Raw genomic sequence first — 24,909 nt, forward strand, 5'->3', positions numbered from 1 at the left:
CATCTGGCTGTCTTCACGGGCGCTGGGGATCCCAACTCAGGTCCTCACGCTTACATGCAGGTAAGGACTGACTGAGCCACGTCTCCAGCACTCACTCCTCATTAGCCTTAACTGGACTTTTATCTATCACCATTTTGTTGGACATTTATAATGAATGCATTTACTGCATAGATGCTACAGTTAAGATTTTAAAATGCCTGGCTCCAGTCTCTGCCGTGCCTAAGCACCATGAGCCACATTTCTATCTTATTTTAAGTCCCAGACTCCCTTGCCCCACAGGAAGGTGGCTGAGTCATGACTTCTTGCTTGTCCAGTGCAGATGTGTGGTTCTGTTTGCTATGTAGATCAGTGAGTGGCCAGGGCAGCATTTGGCTCAATTTTTAAGGTAGGAACAAGATTCAGCAAAAATGAACCCAGAAATTTAAGTATTATACAGTATCATTTTGTCAATATCAATGTCTAAGTCATTTTATCAATATTTGAATTCTCAATTGGTTAATGTTTTAGCATTTCAGTGTCATTTTCTTCCCCCCAGAGGACAAAAACAAAACAAAACAAACAAACAAAAAAACAATACTCTTTGATTAGGCTCCTGAACAACAATTTGTCCATTCTTAAACGATAGGAAACAAACTCATTAAACCTTTTTTAAAAGGCTTAATGAATCTAGCTCTTAGTGCTGATCTTTGTTTTCTTCTTTTTCCATTTGTTTTTTCCTCCAGAGAATGTTTGAAGGGTGTGAACTTGAGATGTTTTTGTCCTTTTTCCCATTCCCTCCCTTAATTGCACTTGAAGGTTTTCCAGTGTGCCCCTTTCCCCGTGCAGCCCTGACACACAGGCTGTGCGTGGCACTGTCCACACACTTCCTTGTGTCCCGCAGACACCAGATGCATCTTTCCATTTCTTACTTAAAATGTCCTCATTGTGCAAAGTGGTCACTTTATGACCCTCTCCTTTCCCCCCTCTAATTCATGAGTTCAGTCTCTCAGGACACTTTTATGTAAAGTCTAAAAGATCATGGCAGCATTTCAGGGTGTCACAGAAAGCTGGGCTCCGCGATGGCTCATGCAGACCCCAATCCGTTCCAGGATCTTCCACACCACATCTTAACGGTGTATGGAGAGCATGTATTAACACAATCTATTAGATCATCTTTGGGTGGTTCCGTCTGCAGTATAATTGACCATTTTAAATATGGAACTATATAATTAGATTAAGAGGATTAGTTGTCCATTTCTTGGCAGTGGCCTCCGGCTCAAGATGGTTTAGTAATTTCTAGAAAGTGTCACTTGTTACACAGGAATGCAAGTGGAGGCAGATTCAGAACAGCAGTGACTACTTCCTGCCGGGATGGGTGGCTGGTAAAGACTGTAACCAGGAAATGGCATCATGAGTTTTGAAGGAAAGAAAGGACTTCCATGGGTGAAAGAGTGGAGAGAGAGAATCTCAGTTACAGTGAGAGAAAGGAAAGATGGAAGGGGATCAACAAGCAGAATGCTGAGGAAAAGCTAAACATTTGAAGGAAGCAATACACACAAACAATATATTAATAATAATCATAGCAACCGTGGGAAGCCATGCAAGGCTAAGTGTTAGGGAACAAAGAACCTGCAGTCTAGATTTAGTGCATTATAGTGCATGCCATTGAATAAAATGCAACAACATACTGAGGGAAATGCAATGACATCTCCAAGAAAACCTTGACAGAGCTGTTTAGTTGCTGGAGTCTGAAATGAGTTGTTGAGATGAGATAGAACAAGGTAGGAGCAGGAGCTATCTGTTCAGAGAGGAGTCACAGGGGAAAAGTTAAACAAGATGAGAGCTTTGAGTTAGACTAGCCGAGTGAATCATTAAAGACTATCTGGAAAACATATGCACAGGTTGGGCTGGAAATACAAGGTTGGATTCACTGCATTTGAAGTGGCAGCGAGCCTTGTCAGTCAGATGGGCTTTGGCAACTGACGACAGATGGCAATCTGAAGCCATTCCTTGGGAGTAGGGGAGGACTCAATAGGGCCAGAGAACAATGGGAGATAGACTGGTCCTCTAACAGTGGGACTGTCAATATTGAGAGAGAGAGAGAGAGAGAGAGAGAGAGAGAGAGAGAGAGAGAGAGAGAGAGAGAGTGTGTTTCTTTGCCTTTCTTCCAAGACTTATTCTCCACCTTGGGCAGGAGGATAATTCAGCCCTTCATCATTAACTATAAAGATGTCTGTGGACCCTTCCCTGGTGCCCTTTTTAAGGTTGAGAGTTGAAAGTACTATTCATCTACTGCATGATTATTGAAAGGTCTGGCTGTGCATAATCTCTTCTAGTAGCCAGAAGGCATTTGTTGAAATACAAATTTTCTTGGTTAGACATCTTTCAGAAATTTAGATGACTGCTTTTCTATCGTTGACTCAAGTCTACGTATCCATGATATACTATTTTTACATTGCAGCCATGATTTTCTATTTATTTCTGTAATTTTAAGAAAATAGCACCTAGTTCTCAGAGAGATATTAATTTGCAGTTTTTACAATGTCTTTCACATTGGTATCATGCTAGAGATTTAAAAGTCTGATTAAAAAGTGTCCTTTTCTTTTCTAGAAAAGGTTAGAAGGGATTGGGATTAACTTTTTCTTAAAATTTCTGAAAAAAAATTTCAAGTGAACCCATTCTGGCCTAGAATTGCCTTTGTAGAAGGTATTTCACCTATGAGATCACTTTGATTGTCTGTGTTCCCCTGAATGACTTTTATTGGCTCATGTCTTTTTATTTTTTGCCTAAAGTATTTCATTTTTTTTTCACTAAGAAGTGCATGATGTCATAAAATTTGAATGTCTTCACACTCTGATGTGACCTTTCCCCCATATTTTATTTACATCCGTGTCCTTATCCCACCTGCCTTATGCGTTTCTTTTAGATGTAGTACATTTTATGATTTACTAGAGTTGGTATTTTCTAGAATAGAGATAAGATAGGAAAAGCGCCCTTAAGAATCACAGCTGAAATTCTCACTAAGTAAATGAAGACACAGAGGGCAAGGGTGGGAAAAAATTGACCTCTTGCAAACGTGCACTTGCTGGGAAGCCTGGAGGCATATAGGTCTTCAATCATTGATCTGAACTAAATATATAACAATAACACCACTGGGATAGCTGAGATATAAAGATATCTCCAAATAAGCCTAAAAATGGTAAAATGGGGTAGGGGGAGAATCATCATGTGGTTACATTATTTTACAGATCAACTTAATTTTTAATAACATTCAGCCAAATTTTGGTTCACTTATATTGAGATTACGAGTTTCTTTAGGACAGTGTTACTCAGGTCCTGAACCACCTAAAGAATCCTCCTGTTTCATCCTTCTTCCTGCGGGCCCCACAGATGAATGCCGCCATAGAAAAGTCCACTCTAGACTTTTCCAACCATTAAGGGCTGCACAGACCTATATTTGTAGCTAATTGGAAAGCTGAGGCAGGAAGATTACAAATTCAGATTCAGCATCATCCTAGGCTACAGAATCAATTCAAAGCTAGCTTTAGCAACTTAGCAAAACTCTGTTGCAAGAGAAAAAGAAAATAAAATAATAAAGTAAAAGAGGAGAGAAGAGAAGAGAAGAAAGAAAAGAAAAGAAAAGAAAAGAAAAGAAAAGAAAAGAAAAGAAAAGGAAAGGAAAGAAAAGAGAAGAAAAGAGGACTGGAGACCTAACCTCCAGAGCAGAGTGTCTGCCTAGCATGTGGCACCATAAAATCCATCATACCTACATGCACACTTAAATAGCTATTGTTGATTTAGTTATGACTGAATCAAGAGATCTAGAGTAGCAGTTGAGTGAGACATCTGCTTTCTCATAGCTCAGTCCTCCGAGAAGCTAGAGGAAAGTAGACAGTAGGAATTCGTGCTGGTGAGCAGGAATACAGTGAACAGAAACTTGGCAGGCAAGATGGATATTTTATGCAACTATGGGTTTGGGAAACGTTTGCGCGATCAGGATAATTATTCTACTCTTTGAGCTGTTTGTGATTCGTGTTGTATTCATTTTGTTTGGAAAATTAGTGGTATGAAGAATGTAACAAATCATGAGCTGAGTAAAAAGGCACAACTGATCCCAACCCCCTCCTCCCCGTGGAAACTGGGATATCACCAACGGATTCACATACACGCGATCAGAACCAGCAGGCACACAGGCATCATCACAGGAAATGCCCTTTAATCTGCTTTCCCATTTATAGCCTAGTTCTCAGGATAAATGGTCAGCCCTCATGCTTAGCACACATAGGGAATATTTTATGTGAAAACTAATGGAATGAGTCTGTACAGGCAGGGAGAATAAAATAAACAAACCCATCACATTCCAGCAGTGGTCACTACAGTGAAGAGGAAGGACAGGGACGGTCAGCTCTGGCTGACAGCATCTGAGTGCTGCTGTTACCATTTCCAAGTGGACTATCCTGTGCATACTGCTTCAGTGTTGTTTGCAAATGGGAAAATGGTTGCATCTCATCAATTTGACCTAGTGGAGAATGAGTGAAGACATGAATCACGCTGCAGCAGTGCCAGAGGTGTAATGTGCACGTAGATGCAGTTGTTTTCAGGGTGAGGGACGTCCGCTTACACTCTGCGCTGTCCATATTCTGAGGCTCTCTTGTATTTTTAAAAGTACCGAGGCTTTGCATGTCAAATTTCTATGCATTTGGTAATCATGTTAAAGTGTACTAAGAATAAAATTGCTAAATGTCTCTCAAGTGTTGCTCTCTTGCATACTTGAAGGCTTTTCTTGTGTTGTATTTCTAGCCTAGCACAGCAACCAATTCTTCAGATATAATTGATGTTAGTTATAGTAATTATAGTTATATTTTGGTATGTATACTCTAACACAGCGGGCTTTTTCAAAAACAAAATACATTAGATATTTAAAACATAATTAACTTATATAGAAAACTGTATTTTGTAAATAATAAAAACCTTTATTTTGATCCTTTTTAGTGTTGTACACTATATATTATTTAAAAAATCTACAACGGAAATACATGCTATCCCTATTTTTGCTAGTGTTCAAACAAAAGGTCTTCTAATATCCTACAAAGCCATTGACTGGGACAGCTGGGGTTTGGATTCCCATGATCTTGCCTGAATTTCATGCTCCCTTCCCTGCTATTGTCTGCCTCTCAGAAATGGTTCACAAAACCGTATTTTTTTTCTCAGTTGGCCAATATATAGTAATTTAGCATTTTTTCTCTGCATATTTTGCGTTTCATTGTAAAAAAGATGTGCCATCAAAGTTTGTTTTGAAGTTACTGGCGACCCCTCAGGGCTGTGTTTCACATTATGAGTGGCGGGATGCCTCAGGAGGTTTAAGATAAGAGAAAGATGCTCTCGAGGCTGCTTCTGGCTTTGCTGCTGACACTGTCTTGTGGGGATAAGCCATTACATGGTGCTGGCCTTCGCCTTTCCATTTGTACACTAGAAAACAAACAAACAAACAAACAAACAAAAACACGCCCACACAGTGATTTCAAATAGTCATTCATTTCTGATGCTCTTTGGGTAGCATGGATCTTTACTGCCTTTCCATGAAAGGGCCAGTTGTTTAAATGTAAACCAGTTTCCTAGATAACCAACTCTTGATTTGTAATAATCAAGTCCATAGGGAAGTCCCAGGATTCATAACATGGCTTCAGATAAACAAACCGAGAATGGGCTTGGAAAAGTCCCCTAAATTCTCTTAAGTTTTTTGCATACTTAACAATATATATTTATCCTGATCTCTCTTTTTTTTTTTTTCCTGTTTTCCACAGGACTATTTCACGAATGCAAATAAAGAATTGGAAAAAGACACCCAGCAGGATTACCACCTAGAATACGCCATGGAAAACAGCACCCACACGGTGATCGAGTTTACCAGAGAACTGCACACGTGTGATGACCACGACAAGACTGTCACGGTAAGAAGCGTGAGAGGGAAGACTCCTGGTGAGGTGTGTTTACACCTGTGAGGATCTGGTAGCCTCGAAGGAGGAGCTCCTGGCAAACAGGCTGCGCCGGCAAAGTCACACAGTCCTCAGGAATGTTTCCTCAGGGATGTTTTGAACTCTTTACAAATCATACAAACTCCCACAGTTTTAAAACCGTAAATTTCACTCAAGGCATTTTTTTATGCAGATGTAACATTTTGAAGATGTCTTTTGAGTCTGTTGATTTAAGAAAAATAAATACATGTCGGCTTTTTCCCCATAAAAATTTGAAACTAGATAATAAAGGTTTGATGGTTATACAGAAGAACCACGAGGCTGAATATGAGAGTGCAGTTCACCTGATTGCTAACCAATCTGGCTTTGTAGGTTTCTAAACTCCGGATGAATAGTAGGCAGATTATAATTACCTATTGGCTCGTTCTATGAGGTTTCTTATTTTCAGGTTTCACACAGTCATCGTCATGAATATGCAAATTAGAGGCGATGCACTCCTGTGGCACTTTGCATGGATTGCTTGTGCCGTTTCATTTTGACAGGCCAATAGAATTTTCTTTCTTTCTTTCTCTCTCTCTTTCTTTCTCTCTCTATTTTTTCTTTCTTTCTTTCTTTCTTTCTTTCTTTCTTTCTTTCTTTCTTAATTTTCAATCCACTAAAGCTTCAAAAATGAGAATGTAAAAAATGTGAGATAATTCGGATTACCCTTCAGCCTGAGGAGTCAAGGAGGAAGAGGAACACACATGAGCAGACTGGCCTCACTTTTCACGAAGCACACAGCACAACTATAATTCAGTTGGAATACTTCTATATCATCAGACTTATGAACATCAGAACAAAAGGAACACTTAAAACAAGTAGTCTTTTCTTTATTACTTATTCCCAGAGTTCTCATTTCTAGGAGCTGGCAAAACACTTCTATCTGTGGAAGGATTCAGTCATTTTTCCATACTCCTTCAAACCTTCCCCATCCCTCAGTCCCTCAGGCAGTCTCTCTCTCTGTGGCTCAGTCACAGGCAGTCTAAGCCAGTTTCACTTGCTTCCCCTTGGAAATTCCCAGGATGCATACAGTGAGTACAGATGTGAGCTGTAAAATCAACAAGCCCAGACACAGGACTGCCTTCTTCTGTATTTGCACTTTCTGTAAATCCTTGATTGAGCAAGTGCCTGGAGGAAAAGCTATTGTGAAAAAAACAGTCTTAGGGTAATTTATGTTTAAAAACTTTTTTTAAAATTTTAAAACTATTTTTAAGTTCACACACAACTTAGTGGATTTTATTATAGCATTTTCACACAAGTATGTCATTCTACTTTGCTGGTACCCGTTTCCTTCCTCCACTGCCCCCTTCTGTGCCTCTTTCTGGCTACTGTCTTTCTTTTGATAGTTTTTTTTTTTTCTGTTTTGTTACTGTCTTTCCATTATCTTGATGATCTCTTCCAGCTCTACCATGTTACCCATTCTAGTTTCATGGCCTATAAACACACACACACGCATATAATTTAAACTCTAGCTTCACTTACTAAAGAAAACATATAGATGCTTTCTGAGTCTGGATTATTTTGTTTAACATGGCGAGTCTTCAGTCCCATCAATTTACCTAAAAATATCACAACCTTATTTTATCAACAGCTATCTAATATTACATTGTATTTATGAGCTACATCTTCATTATCAGTTTATCAGCTGATGACATCTAAGCTGATTCCATTTCCAGTTATTTTGAATAGACCAGAAATGAGCATGTATAGAAAAATGCCTCCTCAGTGGGACATAGAGTCCTCTGGGATATGCCCAGGAGTGGAGTAGCTGGGCTATGCGATTCTGTTTTTCACTTTTTGAGAAAACACCATGCTGACTTTCACAGTGGCTACAGGTTTACACTGTCATCAGCAGTGAATTAAGTTCTCAGTGTTCTCACACAGTCACCGGCATTTGCTGTCATTTGTTTTCTTAGTGATAACTATTCTGACTGCAGACAAATGGAATCCCAAGACTAGAAGGGAAAGAAGAGAGGGCTAGTTGAAGGAATTCGGGGAGGAACAATTAGCATGAAGAGGCATATGAAAATGTACTACTGTAGGAGCTTCTAAAATATATACCTATATGAGAGGAATGTAAATGGAGCCAACAAATGGAGGAGAAAAAGCTCCAATAGACATGCCAATAAGTAAAACCTCCTTCCGTTGCCAGAGCTGGATCACATGTAATGGATTCTCTAGCCAAGGTGGCACAAAAGGAAATCCCCAAAGATCTCAGTTTCATTTGAAATTCTCTAATGGCAAGGAATTTAAAACATCTGTTTCAAGTGTTTCCTTGCCAGTTGTATTCATTCTGAGTATAGACTATTCTGTCCAATAGCCCATTTGTTGTTCAGCGGATTTGGCATCTCGGTAATTAATATTTGTAATTCTTTATGTACCAGAGACCCTAGTCCCCTTTCTATTTACCGTTCATTGAGTAAGACTTTTCCCATTGTGTAGTCAGCCTTCCTCTTTACCCTGGTGGGTGTTTCTTTTGATGAACAGGTAATGCCTGATTTCATGTCATCCTGTTTTTCAATTCTTGAAGTGATTTCCAGTTCTATTTTAAAACAGCATTTACCCAAGCATCTTAAAGTGTTTTATTTGTGTTTCCCCCTAGCTATTTCAAAGTTTTAGGTCTTACGTTAGGCCTTTATGTGATCCATTCTAGATCAATTTTTTTTTTTTTTTGTTCAGGGTGAAATATTAATTTCCTTTTTCTTCCTGTGGATATTCAGCTTCTCCAGACTGTTTGTTAAGGGTGTTGCCTCTTTTGCAATGTGTGCTTTGAGGACATCACTGAAAAAAGTAGGTATCAGTAGCTTTGTGGATTTATTTCTAAGTCCTCTACTGTACTCTGTTGACCTACATATCTGCTGAATATCAATTCTGCCAATCCGTGTGTATGGAAAGTCTTCCTGTCTTCCAGGACATCCTCAATGTTTTCCTTCAGTGTCTTAAAGTTTTGATTGTAGAGGTCTTCCACCTTCTTGCTTGGTTTTACACCTAGGTGTTTTATATATTTGAAGGCATTGCAAGTACTCTTTCCTAATTTCCTTCTCACAACTTTATTCTTCATGTATGGAAAAACTACTGATTTTTATATCTGAATTTTGTAACCTACCATTTTGCCCCACGTGTTAACAAGTGTAAGAATTTCCTGGTGGAATCTTTAGGGTCTTTAAAAATATAGAACCATGTCATCAGCCATCAGCAATAATTTGGCTTATTTCTCTTTTAATTGTGTAAGTTTATTTCCTTCTCTTCTTAGTGCTCTAAGACTGTCCATTACAGTGAATAGAGGCTGAGCGAGTAGGCTACCTGTATCTCATTGTAGACTTTAGAGAACATGTTCTCGGTTTTCCTTTATGTGTTGTGTTGGTTGCAGTGTTGTCATATATGGCCTTTATTTTATTGAGATAGGTTCCTTCCATTCCTGGTTTCTTTGGGGCTTTTTATCATGAATTGACATTGAATTTTATAGAAGGCCTATTCTGAATTGGCACCTATTTAGAAGATTTCTGTTCTTCAGTTTATGTGCTGCATTATATTTATTGATTTGTGTATACTGAACCAACCTCAGAACCCTAAAATGAGTAAACTTAATTAAATGGGGTGTGTATGATATTTGTAATATGTTCTTGAATTTGGTTTGCTAATATTCTAAGGAGAACTTTTGCCTAGGTGTTCATAAGGAAAATGGTTTGGTAGAATTTGGCAATGAATCCATCTAGTCATTGAGTGTCCTTTTGTTGTGAGATTTGGTATTACTATTCAAATATTGCTGCTTTTTATACATTTCCTCAAGTTTATATACTCTAAGTTTCATTTGGGTAGATTATGTTGTTTTGTGCCACTATTCATGGGTAGACACAAACAAATATGTCACCTGATAAGAAACTAACAACAGATTAAAGTTCCAAAGTCAATCTTGGCTAACAAATGGTTATTATTGGGATTACTACCAAGACTATGGGTGAAAGAGTAGTTACTTACAGGAGCAAAATTACTTGGGCAGCTGCATTTCTTTTTTTTTTTAATTAATTTTTTAAGTAAATGATGGTTTGTTCACTTTGTATCCCAGCTATAGCCTCCTCCCACATCCCCTCCCAGTCCCATCTTCCCTCCCTCATCTCCTTCCATGCCCTTCCCCAAGTCCACTGATAGGAGAGGACCTCCTCCCCTTCCATCTGACCCTAGCCTATCAGGTCTCATCAAGACCGGCTGCATTGTCTTCCTCTGTGGCCTGGTAAGGCTGCTCCCCCCTCAGGGGGTGATGATCAAAGAGCCAGCCACTGAGTTCATGTCAGAGACAGTCCCTGTTCCCCTTACTAGGGAAGTCACTTGGACACTGAGCAGCCATGGACACAGGGCTACATCTGTGCAGAGATTCTAGGTTATCTCCATGCATGGTCCTTGGTTGGAATATTAGTCTCAGAAAAGACCCCTGTGTCCAGAATTTTTGGTTCTATTGCTCTCCTTGTGGAGCTCCTATCCTCTCCTATCCTCTCCAGGTCTCTCTATCTTTCCATTCTTTCATAAGATTCCCTGTACTCTGCCCAAAGTTTGGCTATGAGTCCAGCATCTCCTTTGATATCCTGCTGGATAGAGTCTTTCAAAGGCTCTCTGTGGTAGGCTCCTGTCCTGTTCCCCGTTTTTTCCCTCTTCCGGTGTCCATCCCGTTTGCTTTTCTGAGTGAGGATGGATCATCTTACCCAGGGTCCTCCTTCTTGCTTAGCTTCTTTAAGTGTACAGATTTTAATATGTTCATCCTGTGTTATATGTCAAATATCCACTTATAAGTGAGTATATGCCATGTGTCCCTTTCTGCTTCTGGGATAGCTCACTCAGGCTGATCTTTTCTAGTTCCCACCATTTGCCTGAAATTTTCATGATTTCCTTGTTTTTAATTGCTAAGTAGCTCCTCCATTGTTGGTGGAATGTAAACTTGTACAACCACTTTGGAAATCAATCTGGCGCTTTTTAAGACAATTAGGAATAGTGCTACCTCAAATCCAGCTGTAGCACTCCTAGGCATATATCCCAAATATGCTCAAGTATACAACAAGGACACATACATACCAGCCAGAATGTGGAAACAACTCAGATGTCCCTCAACTGAGAAACTGATACAGAAGTTGTGGCATATTTACACAATGGAATATTACTCAGGCAGCTGTATTTCTAAAGGCTCACCTCAGTGTGGCTCATAGCTCACAAAGCTGGAAACCTGGAGCCCACTGTATGACTTGCAGGCAGCTCACCAGGTTGGACTCTTTCTTCTAAGCAGTTCAGGGGCTCTCTGCCTTTTTCAGGTGTATTGGCAGATGGAGTCTGAGCCTCTTCTAGACAGCTCAGGTTGTCTAAGTCTTTTAAGGAGCTTAGCTGGTCAGAAAGCATTCTCAGAGGCTCCATTTGTCTCACTGTGCCTTTCCGAAGTCCTTAGTGCTTCTTATATACTTAGAGAAGGAGGGGCCTAGAGTATCTGGTCAGTTTCAGGGACTTTCTGAAGCTGTTGAATTGTTTACTTCCTGACCTCACTTAGACTACCCTGTCTTTACTGAGTGTCCTTCAAAGATGGAAGATTTTATTTTAGAGGAAATTGCTTTACAACACATGTATGTCTAGGAATTTACCACTTTTTCTAAATTTTCCACTTTTTAAACATCAGTTTTCAAAGGGTTCTCTCATGAGTCTCTAGATTGTATTTTATAACATCCACTTTTAGTCTTCAATTTTATTAATCTGAGCATTGTTGCTCTTTATTTTGGTTAATTTGGCTAGTATTTGGTCAATTTTGGTTTTGGTGCTTTTTGGGAGGAGCTTGTCTAGGATCAATTCTTTTGATACTAAATATTTTATTTTCATTTCTTCATTTTTATGTGCTACTTTAAGTAGAATTCTTTAAATACAAGTTATTGGCAAGCAAAGTGCTGTTATGAGACATAATGTACCCATGTCTGATTACCAGGATAGCACTGTGAGAGTTATCTGGGCCTACCACCCCGAAGATCCTGGAGAATCTGGTCCCAAGTACCATGACTCGAATCGGGGTACAAGGAGTCTGCGGTTACTGAACCTCGAGAAAGCCAGTGTGCTCCCCACAGCCTCACCATACTTTGATCTGGTAAATCAAAACGTAAGTTTCCTCTTTCTTTCTTTTTCTGTTTTTAAACAAAAAGATGGGTTAACTGAAAGTGTATAAGAGACTGTTTGCTTATATTATTGAATTTAATGTCATGCCAACAAAATGTGACTCCCTCCCTGCTTTTTCTTAAGACAGGTACCCATTCCAAACAAAGGCACAACATACTGGTGCCAAATGTTTAAGATCCCTGCATTCCAGGAAAAGCATCATGTAATAAAGGTATGTGACTTTCACGTGGGCCAAACTTTATTGATGTGAATAAAGAAAAAAAATGTTTTTCTTAAAATGAAAATAGTAAAAAATATAGAAATGATTTCTAAGTATATGAAAGTTATTGAGAGAGAAGAAACTTTTATCTGATTTACACACTGTTTTCAGAGACTGAAAATTTGGGTTATGGGTAGTATTTCATTTATGTTCTAATTTTACACATTTAAAGTAAACAGGAAATATTTCCATAATAGGAATTTCTATTTTGAACAGTATATTGCATGTTGATAAATTATATGCAGAAAGGTGACATTTCTCACTTGCATTGAGAATATCTGCTTTATTGAAAATACTTGATGTTGTCATTAAGAAGACTGTTTTGTTTTTGTTTGAAGATAGAAAAAATAATTGGTGAATGTATGCCAAATTGATGAGAATAAAAATTGGACAAGCTCAGAAAGTGGATAAACTCAAATTGTCCTGGACATGCTGTTCTCCCTTCTCGTTCTCTGGGACTGAATCTCCCAAAACTCTTACGTCTAATTAATGAATGAACAGACCCCTGGCTTTCATAGTTATTGGCAGTTCCAAAGAGATTGATAATGATGCTGTATGTGCTCCAAAACCTCACAGGGCTGTTGTAGAATAAGATACATATAACTATTGCCAGATGAATAATGTGAACCCTTAGGGCGCCTGAGGTTGCCACCTTCCTGTTGGTGCCCCAGGTACGTTATGAAATAGTGTGGATGTGAGAGAGGAGCTAAGGGTGAGATTCTGGCGTCTGGACGGCATGTGGGTCTGAATTAGTGGCTATTCCTTTCATCCACATTCTGCTCTGAGGTGAAGGACCTTGAATAATGCTGAAACCACAGTTGTTGTTGTTGTTGTTTCTGGCATTAACAGTCTCTGTCATGACACTCTCTCTTCCAAGCTCAGAGCATTTAAGTTCAGCTGGAAATGCTCGTATGTTAGAGTGACTTAAATAGGTTGATTTCTAATGTATTCACCCAGTTGCCCAGATCTGCCTTTGTTCCCAGGATGTTTCACATCTGCGTAGGGTACAGGGAATGTCTGAGTTAACAGATGCAAACATCTACAGCACATATTTGTCAACACATGTCACAGCGACCACATGGCTGTGAATGCATTGCTCACCTCTCCAACAAGCTGTTTTTCCTGCATGCATGTGTGAGAGGAAGGTGAATTCAAACCTATGTACTTAATGCTGGGCCAGAGTTCTTCACTCATATCAGTGAAGTCTTTCTCAGAAAACAGAACATTCATGAACACCACGTGTCATTTTCAGTACATTTACAAGCTTCCGGCTTAAGAAACAGATGCAAAACTAGGTTCTGAAATGAGAACTCATATTTCACTAAGTAGGCCCTTTGTTTATTTTAAACCTTGATAGGTGATAAAATTCATAATTGCTTCCACTATGTGGCTAGCTGTGTGGCTTTCATTTGCTTGACACCTCACCAAGAATTCTTAGCAAGCATATTTTTCACAAACATGTCACAATAACACATACAAAAGGCCCTCGGATACGTACTTTGGAAACTGTTGATATCTTTACTACATGATTGTATAAAGAAGAATCAGTGACTTGAACGACTTTACTTCTTTCAGTATTCCCAGTTCTACCAAAGCCTAGGAGACCTTTATGTTGAGTAAGACAGGACTTGAAGGAGGGTCACCAAGTTTTTGACTGGGAGAGAGTTTTGGTGCCTTTTATTGTTTAGTTTAAAATATCACTCACAGATTTCTGCTCTTATCTCTCAGGCCCCAAAGTAAAGCTCACTTAATATTATGAAACCGGGTCATCCACGTAAGAGAATCAAGCCCTACTGGGAACAGGGTTGAAACGTTTGTGCTGTACAAGTCGTTTTGAGCCCTTCTTTCAAAAGGTGTTTTTGTTTTTGTTTTTTAGTGAATGTTATAGCAAAATTCTAGTAAGTGTCTAAGGTAGAATTTATAGATCTACAGCCTTCCTGGCTCTTTCATCTGGTTTCCAGACTCTCTGTCCTAGCAGAGACACTCTCCATTCCTTTATGGGCAACGTGCGATCTTCCCATAGAAACAAAGACTGGCCGTTTGAAACATGAGGGAGTGTTTCTTGTGTTTTCTAGCTACTTGCCCCACAATATTAAACGGTGTTAAAAGGGCTCCAGCAGGCTGGGAACCTGGCTCTTCAGGTAAGGGCATTGGCTGGGAAGCCTGACAACGTGAAACACAGGGTGAAAGGAGAGAGTCGATTCCCACAGGTTTTCCTTTGACCTCTCTACATGACTTATGCATACCTCTGTGGTGCCTGCACATACCTCCCAAAACACACTGAATAGATGAATATATAAAAAAAAATTAGTCCTCTGACACAAAGTCCTTTTACTGAAGATTGTTTTTAAATTATCAAGTATGTGATTTACAATGAGTTTTAAAACTATTGACTATAGATTGATTTTTATACGATGGAAACTTCACTGTAATTCAAATAGAGTTTCTAGTTGAGGTACAAACGTTGAGGCTGTATATTTTATGGCTGTAAGCAATAACAAAACTAAACAGATAAAATGTATGAGTCATCTAGTCATGGAATAATCAAAGTTAATGACACTAGTTCAATCTTAAGTTTTAATTTTATTCATGTAAAATTTTTTATTATAAGCCTTATGAAGTGATGAGGTAAATAATGTTGAAAATTACTAAAATTACCAAATAAATAATTTATCTGGAGAAAGATTATTTTTTAAATAATTTTCATTTTTACTAATCACAAATTATTCACTTTGTATCCCCCCTGTAGCTCCCTCCCTCCTGCCCCCCCCCCCCAATCCTACCCTCCTTCCCTCTTCTCCACCCATTCCCCTCCCCAAGTCCACTGATAGGGGAGGTCTTCCTTTCCTTCCTTCTGATCCTAGCCTATCAGGTATCATCAGGAGTGGCTGCATTGTCTTCCTCTGTGGCCTGGTAAGACTGCACCCCTGTCAGGGGGAGGTGATTAAAGAGCAGGTCAATCAGTTCATGGCAGAGGCAGTCCCTGTTCCCATTACTATGGAACCCACTTGGACCCTGAGCTACCATGGGCTACATCTGTGCAGGGGTTCTAGGTTATCTCCATGAATGGTCCTTGTTTGGAATATCAGTCTCAGAAAAGACCCTGGACCCAGATTTTTTGGTTCTGTTGTTGTCGACTTGTGGAGCTCCTGTCCTCTCCAGATCTTACTGTTTCCCACTTCTTTCATAAGATTCCTTGCACTCTGCCCAAAGGTTGGTCATAAGTCTAGCATCTGCTTTGATACCCTGCAGGGTAGAGACTTTCAGAGGCCCTCTGTGGCAGGCTCCTATCCTGTTCCCTGTTTTCTCCTTCTTCTGATGTTCATCCTCTTTGCCTTTCTGAATGGGGATTGAGCATTTTAGCCAGAGTCGTCCTTCTTGATTTGTTTCTTTAGGTGTACAGATTTTAGTAGGTTTATCCTATATTGTATGTCTAATATCAACTTATGAGTGAGTATATACCCTGTGTGTCTTTCTGCTTCTGGGACGCCTCACTCAGGATGATCTTTTCCAGTTCCCACCATTTACCTGCAGATTTCATGATTTTCTTGTTTTTTTATTGGTGAGTAATATTCCATTGTGTAGATGTACCACAATTTCTGTATCCATTCCTCAGTTGAGGGGCATCTGGGTTGTTTCCAGCTTCTAGCTAATACAAATAAAGCTGCTACAAACATGGTTGAGCATGTCCTTGTTACATATTTGAGCATATTTTGGATATATGCCTAGGAGTGGTATAGCTGGGTCTTGAGGAAGCGCTATTCTTAATTGTCTGAGAAAGCGCCAGATTGATTTCCAAAGTGGTTGTACAAGTTTACATTCCCACCAGCAGTGGAGTAGGGTTCCCCTTTCTCTACATCCTCTCCAGCATGTGTTGTCACTTGAGTTTTTTTTATCTTAGCCATTCTGATGGGTATAAGGTGAAATCACAGGGTTGTTTTGATTTGCATTTCCCTGATGACTAAGGACGTTGAGCATTTCTTTTAAGTGTTTTTCGGCCATTCAATATTCCTCTACTGAGAATTCTCTGTTTAGCTCTGTACCCCATTTTATAATTGGATTACTTGATTTGTTGCTGTTTAACTTGATTTCTTTATATATTCTGGATATTAGCTCTCTGTCAGATATAGGGTTGGTGAAGATCATTTCCCAGGCTGTAGGCTGTCGCTTTGTTTTGACGACAGTGTCCTTTGCTTTACAGAAGCTTTTCAGTTTCATGAGGTCCCATTTATTGATTGCTGCTCTTACAGCTTTTGCTGTTGGTGTTCTGTTCAGGAAGTTGTTTCCTGTGCCAATGAGTTCCAGGCTCTTCTCCACTTTTTCTTCTAACAGGTTTAGTGTGTCTGGTTTTATATTGAGGTCTTTGATCCACTTGGACTTTAGTTTTGTGCAGCATGATAAATGGGGATCTATTTTCATTTTTCTGCATGTAGACATCCAGTTAGACCAGCACCATTTGTTGAAGATGCTGTCTTTATTCCATTGTATGGTTTTTCCATCTTCATCAAAGATCAGGTGTCCATAAGTGTGTAGATTTATTTCAGGGTCTTCTATTTGATTCCATTGATCCACCAGTCTGTTTCTATGCCAGTACCATGCAGTTTTTAGTATTGTTGCTCTATAGTACAGCTTGAGATCAGGGATGGCGATATCTCCAGAAGATCTTTTGTTGTAGAGGATTGTTTTAGCAATTCTGGGTTTCTTGTTATTCCATATGAAGTTGAGAATTTTTCTTTCAAGTTCTGTAAAGAATTTTGATGCCAATTGCATTGAATCTGTAGATTGCTTTTGGTAAGATGGTCATTTTACTGTGTTAATCCTGGCATGCCATGAGCATGGGAGATCTTTCCATCTTCTGATATCTTCTTCTAATTCTTTCTTCAGAGACTGGAAATTTTTTCCATACAAGTCTTTGACTTGCTTGGTTAGGGTTACACCAAGTTACTTTATACCCTTTGTGACTATTGTGACGGGTGTTGTTTCCCTAATTTCTTTCTCAGTCCTTTTGTCTTTTGTATATAGGAGTGCTACTGATTTTTTTAATTGATTTTGTATCCAGCCACTTGGCTGAAGGTGTTCATCAGCTGTAGGAACTCTCTGGTAGAATTTTTGGGGTCACTCAGGTATACTATCATATCATCTGCAAATAGTGATACTTTGACTTCTTTTCCAATTTGTATCCCCTTGATCTCCTTTAATTGTGTTATTGCTCTAGCAAGGACTTCAAGAACTATATTGAAGAGATATGGAGAGAGATATGGACAAGAGCCTTGCCTTGTCCCTGATTTCAGTGGGATTGCTTTAAGTTTCTCTCCATTTAGTTTGATGCTGGCTACAGGCTTACTGTATATTGTCTTTACTATGTTCAGGTATGTGCCTTGTATCCCTGATCTCCTGGAGAAAGATTATAATAAAAGTCATTTGTTTTTCAAATTCTCTCATGACTCTAATGTATAGATTTCTATTTGGAAGGCAGAGATAGTGGTTTTCCTGTTTTCCAAGCACTCATGAAGCTAAGGCTGGAGGATTGTCACCTCAAGGCCAGCCTGCACCACTTGTGAGACACTGAAAGAAAATATTGTGACTTTGAAAATGTGCTTGTTAGATGACAGCAGCTCATTCTTGCAAAGAGTGTGTAAATTGTAGAAAGTTCTTGGTAATTTCTATTCAACCCACTCTTCACCCGGGATCTTCTGTTTGGATCAGCTGCTTGCATCCTGGCAGTCTATGCTCCAGCCCACCTCACCACAGGCCAGCATGCTTTACCGAGCTTTCTCATGCTCAGAGTTTATGCTGATAGATGATTCCTTCAGCTGGTGTGTTCCACAGTGATGGAATTGAAATGACTAATTAACACTTTAACACGCTCTGTTAGAAGTTGGAGCTGTAACTTGGTTTAGTATAGTTTCTTTTCAGAGAATTTCTCCTCAGAGAATTCTCTCCGCAGAAAACCCACACCATGAATTTGTCTATTCAAACAAGATATACCTTTTAACTAATAAGTATTTGAAAATAGCTGGCTTTGTTAGAGAAGAAAAGACCCATCATGTAGCCCAGTGTAATCATGGTTTCTGCAAGTCCTCAGAATGTCACTTTCCTGGTTTCCTCCACGGAGCAGCACGACCCACTGAACTTGAACCCTTTTAAGCCGTTTGCTCAACACGTCTGTGGGAAAGTTGTTGGCCATTCTGTAGCCCGGTCTTTATTGAGTGGGCAGAACACCTCCCTCAGGAGTTTTTAGACTAAGGGTTGAACTGCAGGTGGGGTGTTCTTTATTTGTCTGTTAATTTTGTTTTGTTTTGTCTTCTCTTTTCTCAGCACAGCACCAGTCACAGAAAGTCTTTATCAACCTGAGTGCTGTTGTTGGGCAGTTTAATTTTCTTTCGCTTCTCTTGGGATGGCTTCTGTCTGAAAACTACATGCACTGAAAGCCTGGGAAAGGACAAAGTTACATGATACATGTGTAACCAGAGCTGAGGTCCAAGTTAGGGTTGCTTTGACTAAATGTAAAATTGTTTCCCTTTCTCTGCTGATTTCCCCCCTAGAAACTGGGGAGTAGATCTTACTTAACTTCCATAATGTACTTCACCACATAGGTGTTACTACCACTGAAGTGTGAATCAAAAGCATGTAATTCTTAGAACAATGCCCAAACTGACACATACACATGGCGGCTGATCATCTTGCTAGGTGTCTGAGTTGCGTAAGGATTACCCATCAGCCTTTCTAGACATTTATGGATTTAAATAAAGCCTGCATTATTGGGCTGGGGAGATAACTCAGACAGTAAGGCACTTGCTGAGTAGTTATGAGGAAATGAGCTTGATCTCCAGCACCCATGTAAAATGCCTGTAGTTTCAGTTCTGGGGATGCAAGACAGGAGGGTCCCTGGGCCTTGATGGCTAGACAGTCTAACTGTATTTGAACTTCAGGTTCCATAAGAGATCTTGTCTTTAAATAAATAAATAAAGTGGAGAGCCATGGGGTAAGACACCCAATGTTGACCTCTACCTGACCTCTACAGGAGCACATATACCACACAACATTGAACCCCTAGATTATCAGGGAGATTACCTTGAAAAATATGTGCTTTAGTGAATGCAATAAAAAAATGTAAAACAAAACATTGCCATCTTCAATAAACAATGCGAGGGAGTGCTATGCTTTATGTATGTCCCTGAACAAAATGTATTTCCTTCCATGAGATCAGACATACTTTGGACTGTTCAGATATGATTGCTTCTAAATCTCGATGATGAATTGTGGAGAATGCTTCCTAGGAGAACCCAAGAATAACTACCATTAAATAGGCATGAAGGGTCCTTGAAACCTGATTACTGTATAATCATAAAATAGTTACTAGAAACTGGATTCCCTGCTGAAGGCATAAAGCAAAACCATCTGTCATCATATTTTATGTTAAATATATCTGGTTGACCAGTTACCCTGTTGTGCTTACTTCTTTCTTAGAATGAAAGGACATTGTTGAATGGAGAACTTCATCATTAAAGCAAATCAAAAACATCAAATGTGCAAATAGGTTATTATTTTTAAAAATGGGGGAACACTTGCAGCCTGACTGTTATAAAACTACATGATTTTCTGAGGATCAGAATTAGCTTTTCTCTCATCGTATCTCGTTTCTGTTTGTCCCCCCACCCCCCAAAATATATCTTAACTGACCCTGGCTTTCTTCCTTGTGAAAATGGTTTCTGGTCTTGTTATCAGGACATGTCCCCGTGCTTCCACTCTTTCTCATGTGTTCACCTTCTGTTTCGTTTTCATCATGTAGGAACTAGATGGTTGCGATGGACCCCTGACTCAGTGGTTGTTTGTGCTATGCTCCGAATCATGTGGAATGGCTTTTGTTCACTGCTCCTGGGTCCCTTTCATCCGTGGCTCTCTTACTATATTCCCTGGAGGCAAATCTCTGGATCTTTAGATGGATCAGTTTAACAAGTTCAGACAAATGAACTTTCACAGTAAGCCTTCACGTGAACACTTTCCACTTTTAAAAACTCACTATTCTAGTCAACATTAATGATGTAAGTATAAAATTTCAACAATCCACATTTTGGCAGTTGTGCTACATAGGTTATCAGTATGTCAAATAGCTATATCCCTTATATTTAATTAGTCTAATTTTATATACACACAAATATATGTATATACATATACATATACAGATGAAAAGACTAGGGTATTTGCAGTGGCTAAGCCTAAAACTTTGGATGCAAAGATGTCAGTAGGCACATCAGCCTTACTGGTGATGATATGACTCAGATATGCATTTTTTTAAAGATTGCTGCTGGTACAGGGTGTTCAATCTTAAAAATTTTGCCCTGTGTCCTCCTGGGCTACATCAATGTCAGATATGTCAGGGATTTGTCTGGCTACCTGGGTGTTCTTTGTAGTCACATAGACTACAAGCGATTGAGTTCACTCTGAAAGCGTGTCTATTCACGAACAAGATTTATTGCTCTGCTGCTAATTAGCTTCCCGACCCCAGAGACAGCACTTAACCTTGCCTGCTCCTCAAATTCCTTCCCAGTCAGATCAAGAGATATCACCAGATGCTCTCAATCGGCTCTTTCTGCCTCTAGATATCTGTGACTTGCTGGAAATTAAAACTGAACACTGTTGGAGAAAACATGTCCTGGGGTCTAAGTTTCCCATATGTGGGCTCTTCTAGCCCTACAGCAGTCGGGGTGAATTTACCCCTGGCCCCCACCCACCCGCCCAAGTTAAAAGGCTCCTTTTAGCATAGATTTTAATGCATCTCAACCCTCTCTAGGGCATGCCACCCGGAGAATCTGGGCAGTCCAGACACAATTGTGGCAGCTCAGGGTATTAACAGAAAGACTCAGTTCTAAAGGGAGACCAGGAGAGTTACTACGTCTGGGCTAGAAAACTTTTCATCCCTAGACCCACAATTTACTGAGCTTGTTGCTGTTATTATTCGATAACTATTCTATTCCTATAACAATTTCTTATGAACATACAGAGAATTTACATTAAGCCAAACAACAAAGCCACACGTGCTCACAGTCTCAAGCACAGCCCGTGGTGTCAGGCACCGTGATTCAGATCTTGGCTTCTTAGCCAGTAGTTGTTGATCCCAGCTGAGTTCTTCACTTCTTTAAGTTTTAGGCTACCATTTGTAAACAGGACCAATAAAAGTACTTGTTTTAATTATTAGCTGTCATTATCAAATGAGTGTTTACATGTTTAGCATTTACCTGTTTAATAAGGACTAAGCCATGTTACCAACTTACCATGGTTTTCAAACCTCCTAAATCTTAGGATAAGACGGAGGCAAGCCTTTGCTGAAATAGACTGGAACAGAACTCGGTGTGTCCCGAGTTCTGCTTTTCATTAGCTAAGTAGCCTTGGGCAAAGTCAGCTCTGGGAGCTTTTCTCTTCCATCGTAAAGTAGGAAAAGTAATTCTCAGTGAAGATTAAATGAAGACAAGTGAAAACACCTGTTGCATAACAGGCTCGTAATTGCTTGTTTTCTTCCCTTGGAGGGGATTACAGCGACGGATGACTAAAACTTCTACTATTTTTTCGCATAGGCTTCTCGTACAGGCTTTTCTTATAGGCTTCACGGAGGCCATGGTAGGCAGTAAGTCACTATTTCATTTTGAAAGAAAGATTCTTTAGGAGTTAGATTTCATTGCTTGCTTCCATTACTCTAAACCAACTGAAATGTAAGCCCCTTTCCCCCTGCTCTTGTCTAAGAAAGGACAAAGGCCAGCTGGTGACGCTCCCCTGGGACATTCCTGGACATTCCTAGTGCTCCCACTCATCTTGCGTTTGGTGACTGTAAATAATTTTCAGCAGACACTGGATATGTATTTTTCTCAGCATTCCTTCTACCACCCAGCCCTAACCCCCTCCTATCTAGTGGTGCAGGGTTGGGTGAGAACTTGATAAGGCGTTAGCACATATAATGGGAGTTAATGGCTGTAAAATTGGCAAGTGAATTAATCATCACTTATACTGACAGAACCCAAAAATACTTATATCAGATTTTAGGCGTGGGTGGTACAGTCAGATTAGTAGATATGGCCACACTGAGATGTGACGGTCTTTATTTTGTGCACAGGGAAGTATCCAAATAAAACCGCTGTTTCTTTTTGCTACTTGGATGTATCATCTTCTCAGGATGTCATCTTTTCCTACAAGATAAACTGACTTTCCACGGTTTGCTGGAGGTAGACAAGGTCCAGCAAAGTAACTGATCAACACCATGTGATGCATTTGAAGCAGGGCCCAGATCTGAGCATAGATCATCTGAGAAAACCCAACAGACCTTTCACTATACAGTCTTACTAACTCAAGCCTTTTGACCCTGCCCCACCCCCACAGAGCTATTTGTGGTTAAAAAAAAAAAAAAAAAGTCCGTGTGGGAAATGTTCAATAGCACACTTTCAGCCCTGAGTCTTTTCAGTAGACTTCTTGGAGCTCTGGCTCCTTTAGTTTTGTTGTTGACAGCTTTACTGAGACATGTGGTATATACAAAGAACTGTATAATGTTTAATGTGTGCCATTTGGCAAATTTGAACGCATGTAAAAACCCCTAACCTTATTGCCAAGCCAAGGTAAAAGACATTTGTACCACCTCCCAGATTTTCCTAACATTTCTTTCTTTTTATTGTAGTAAGAACGTTTAACAGGGGTTGTGCCATTTTAACCAACTTTGATGAATATAGAACCATATTTGGCAAGGTGGCTTTTAAGTGCCATAGAATGTGAGCATATCTCTTGGACTACATAAGGTGACCCCACCAGGACCGTCAGGGAATTTGTGTTAAAAATCCTGGAAGCTGACAGTCTTTGTGTGGCATCTGAGTAGACAAAAGCCTGCAGTTTCAATGTTCTGTATTTAAAAAAAAACAACCCAATAACCAACCAACCAACCAACCAAAAAACACTCACCAATGACACCTATGATGTCTAATATGTTTAAAGCTTCATGAGTGACTGAGGGAGCTATTTAAGGTGAGGGTTAAGATATGTAGGCTAAAGGTTATGCATATGGCTACAGAAAGGGGCGGAATGTTGAATCTGAGATGATGCTAGGGAGAAAGGAACTAGCAATAATGTGAGTGTAATGGACTCTAACCTTATTGAGCATGTGCTGTAGCATAAGAATCTCGGGAAACAGGCCACAGCTTTTTTACTGAGTTAAAAAAAGAAAATCTTTCTTGGAAATTGAAATAACGGTAATGGGCCATTTTGTCCCCATCCTAACAAGGGTCTATAGAGAGGGACCCATGTGATGAATCGCTAACGTGTTTGGTTGGCTCTAAATCTGTGACGCAATGCCTGCAGTGTCACAAAACAACAAAAGACGCGGTGGGAGAAAGCTGGAAAAACTGGCCTCTCGGCTCTGCTGAAGACCCACTGGGAGCCCAGAGCCTACTCCCACGCAGCCTCTGGCGGCCTGAGCGCTACAACCACAGTGCCTCTAGAAGGTTAAATTCTGGAGATCTTTGAAGCTGAGAGGTGGTCTCACGTGTTCATTAATCCTTATGAATGTTGTTCTTTCATTTACTAATATTGGGATTGGGAAATCTGGACATTTATAAACTCATAAATACGCTTCGTTGCATTCACTAGCAAATTAAGTTATAATACAAAATTATCTTAAAATTACAAAAAATAATGCAGATAACTTTTGTATATTCCTAAAGAAAATTGAGTTATAATTTTGTGTGTGTGTGTGTAAAAAGCCATATTAGTATACAACCAGGATGACATTACACAATTGATGCAAAACAAATTATTATAGTTTTTATGACTGGAACTTTCTTCCTGTTTGAATTGAAAACTGACTTTTAACAAATGAGATACTTAAAACTTAAGTTTGTATAACTCATTGAACTGAATATTTTTTACATCTTTGTAGTTTATATTCTCAACACTAAATTCGCACACCGTTGAACTATTTATCATCAAAAATTAAGAATAAAAGCTTAACAATACAACTATTTTAGCAAGGGGAAATTATACCAAACTTAAAAACATTAGGTATTTGTCTTGCTCCGCTGAGCCACTATTGTTCTGCTTGCTTCATATCCTTAGGGTACAGTTTAAACATCAGCCATGTTAGAACTTTAGGGATGGTGCTAACTCTTGTGTGAAGGGGTGGGTGGTTGTTGATTTTCTTTGGAAAAGTTTTCCATCCAACCCTGATGCCAACCTATTGTTTGAAAACCACTGTTTTTGTCTCTACTTAAAATTCTCAGATGGCACTTGTTGTGATGTTAATATTTTATAGCACACAGTAAAACACTCTTCATGGTAACATCGATACTACATTTTGTAGCAAACAAATTATTTTACTCAACACATATTGGGAGGTGGAACACACATTAAGAGTCTACTATCAGAATGTAGTAGTCTTCCTGAAGCCCAGATTGCTGGAGAAACAGCTTAGTAGTTAAGTGCTATTGCTGCTGATGGAGAGAACCCAGATTTGATTTGGCTCACAATGCCATGGAACAGCAGCTC

General features: G+C 39.5%; 1 protein-coding gene across 1 annotated transcript in view; it reads left to right on the forward strand.

Moving 5' to 3' along the window:
* Window positions 1-24,909, forward strand: part of Moxd1 (monooxygenase DBH like 1) — a 77,667-nt gene that overhangs the window by 15,713 nt on the left and 37,045 nt on the right. The window contains exons 2-4 of the mRNA XM_021653709.2: window positions 5,784-5,930; window positions 11,947-12,114; window positions 12,259-12,342. Coding sequence (XP_021509384.2) covers window positions 5,784-5,930; window positions 11,947-12,114; window positions 12,259-12,342 — 399 coding nt within the window. The remainder of the gene's footprint in view (window positions 1-5,783; window positions 5,931-11,946; window positions 12,115-12,258; window positions 12,343-24,909) is intronic.

Source organism: Meriones unguiculatus, chromosome 20, assembly GCF_030254825.1.
Source record: "Meriones unguiculatus strain TT.TT164.6M chromosome 20, Bangor_MerUng_6.1, whole genome shotgun sequence".
Classification (NCBI taxonomy): domain Eukaryota; kingdom Metazoa; phylum Chordata; class Mammalia; order Rodentia; family Muridae; genus Meriones; species Meriones unguiculatus.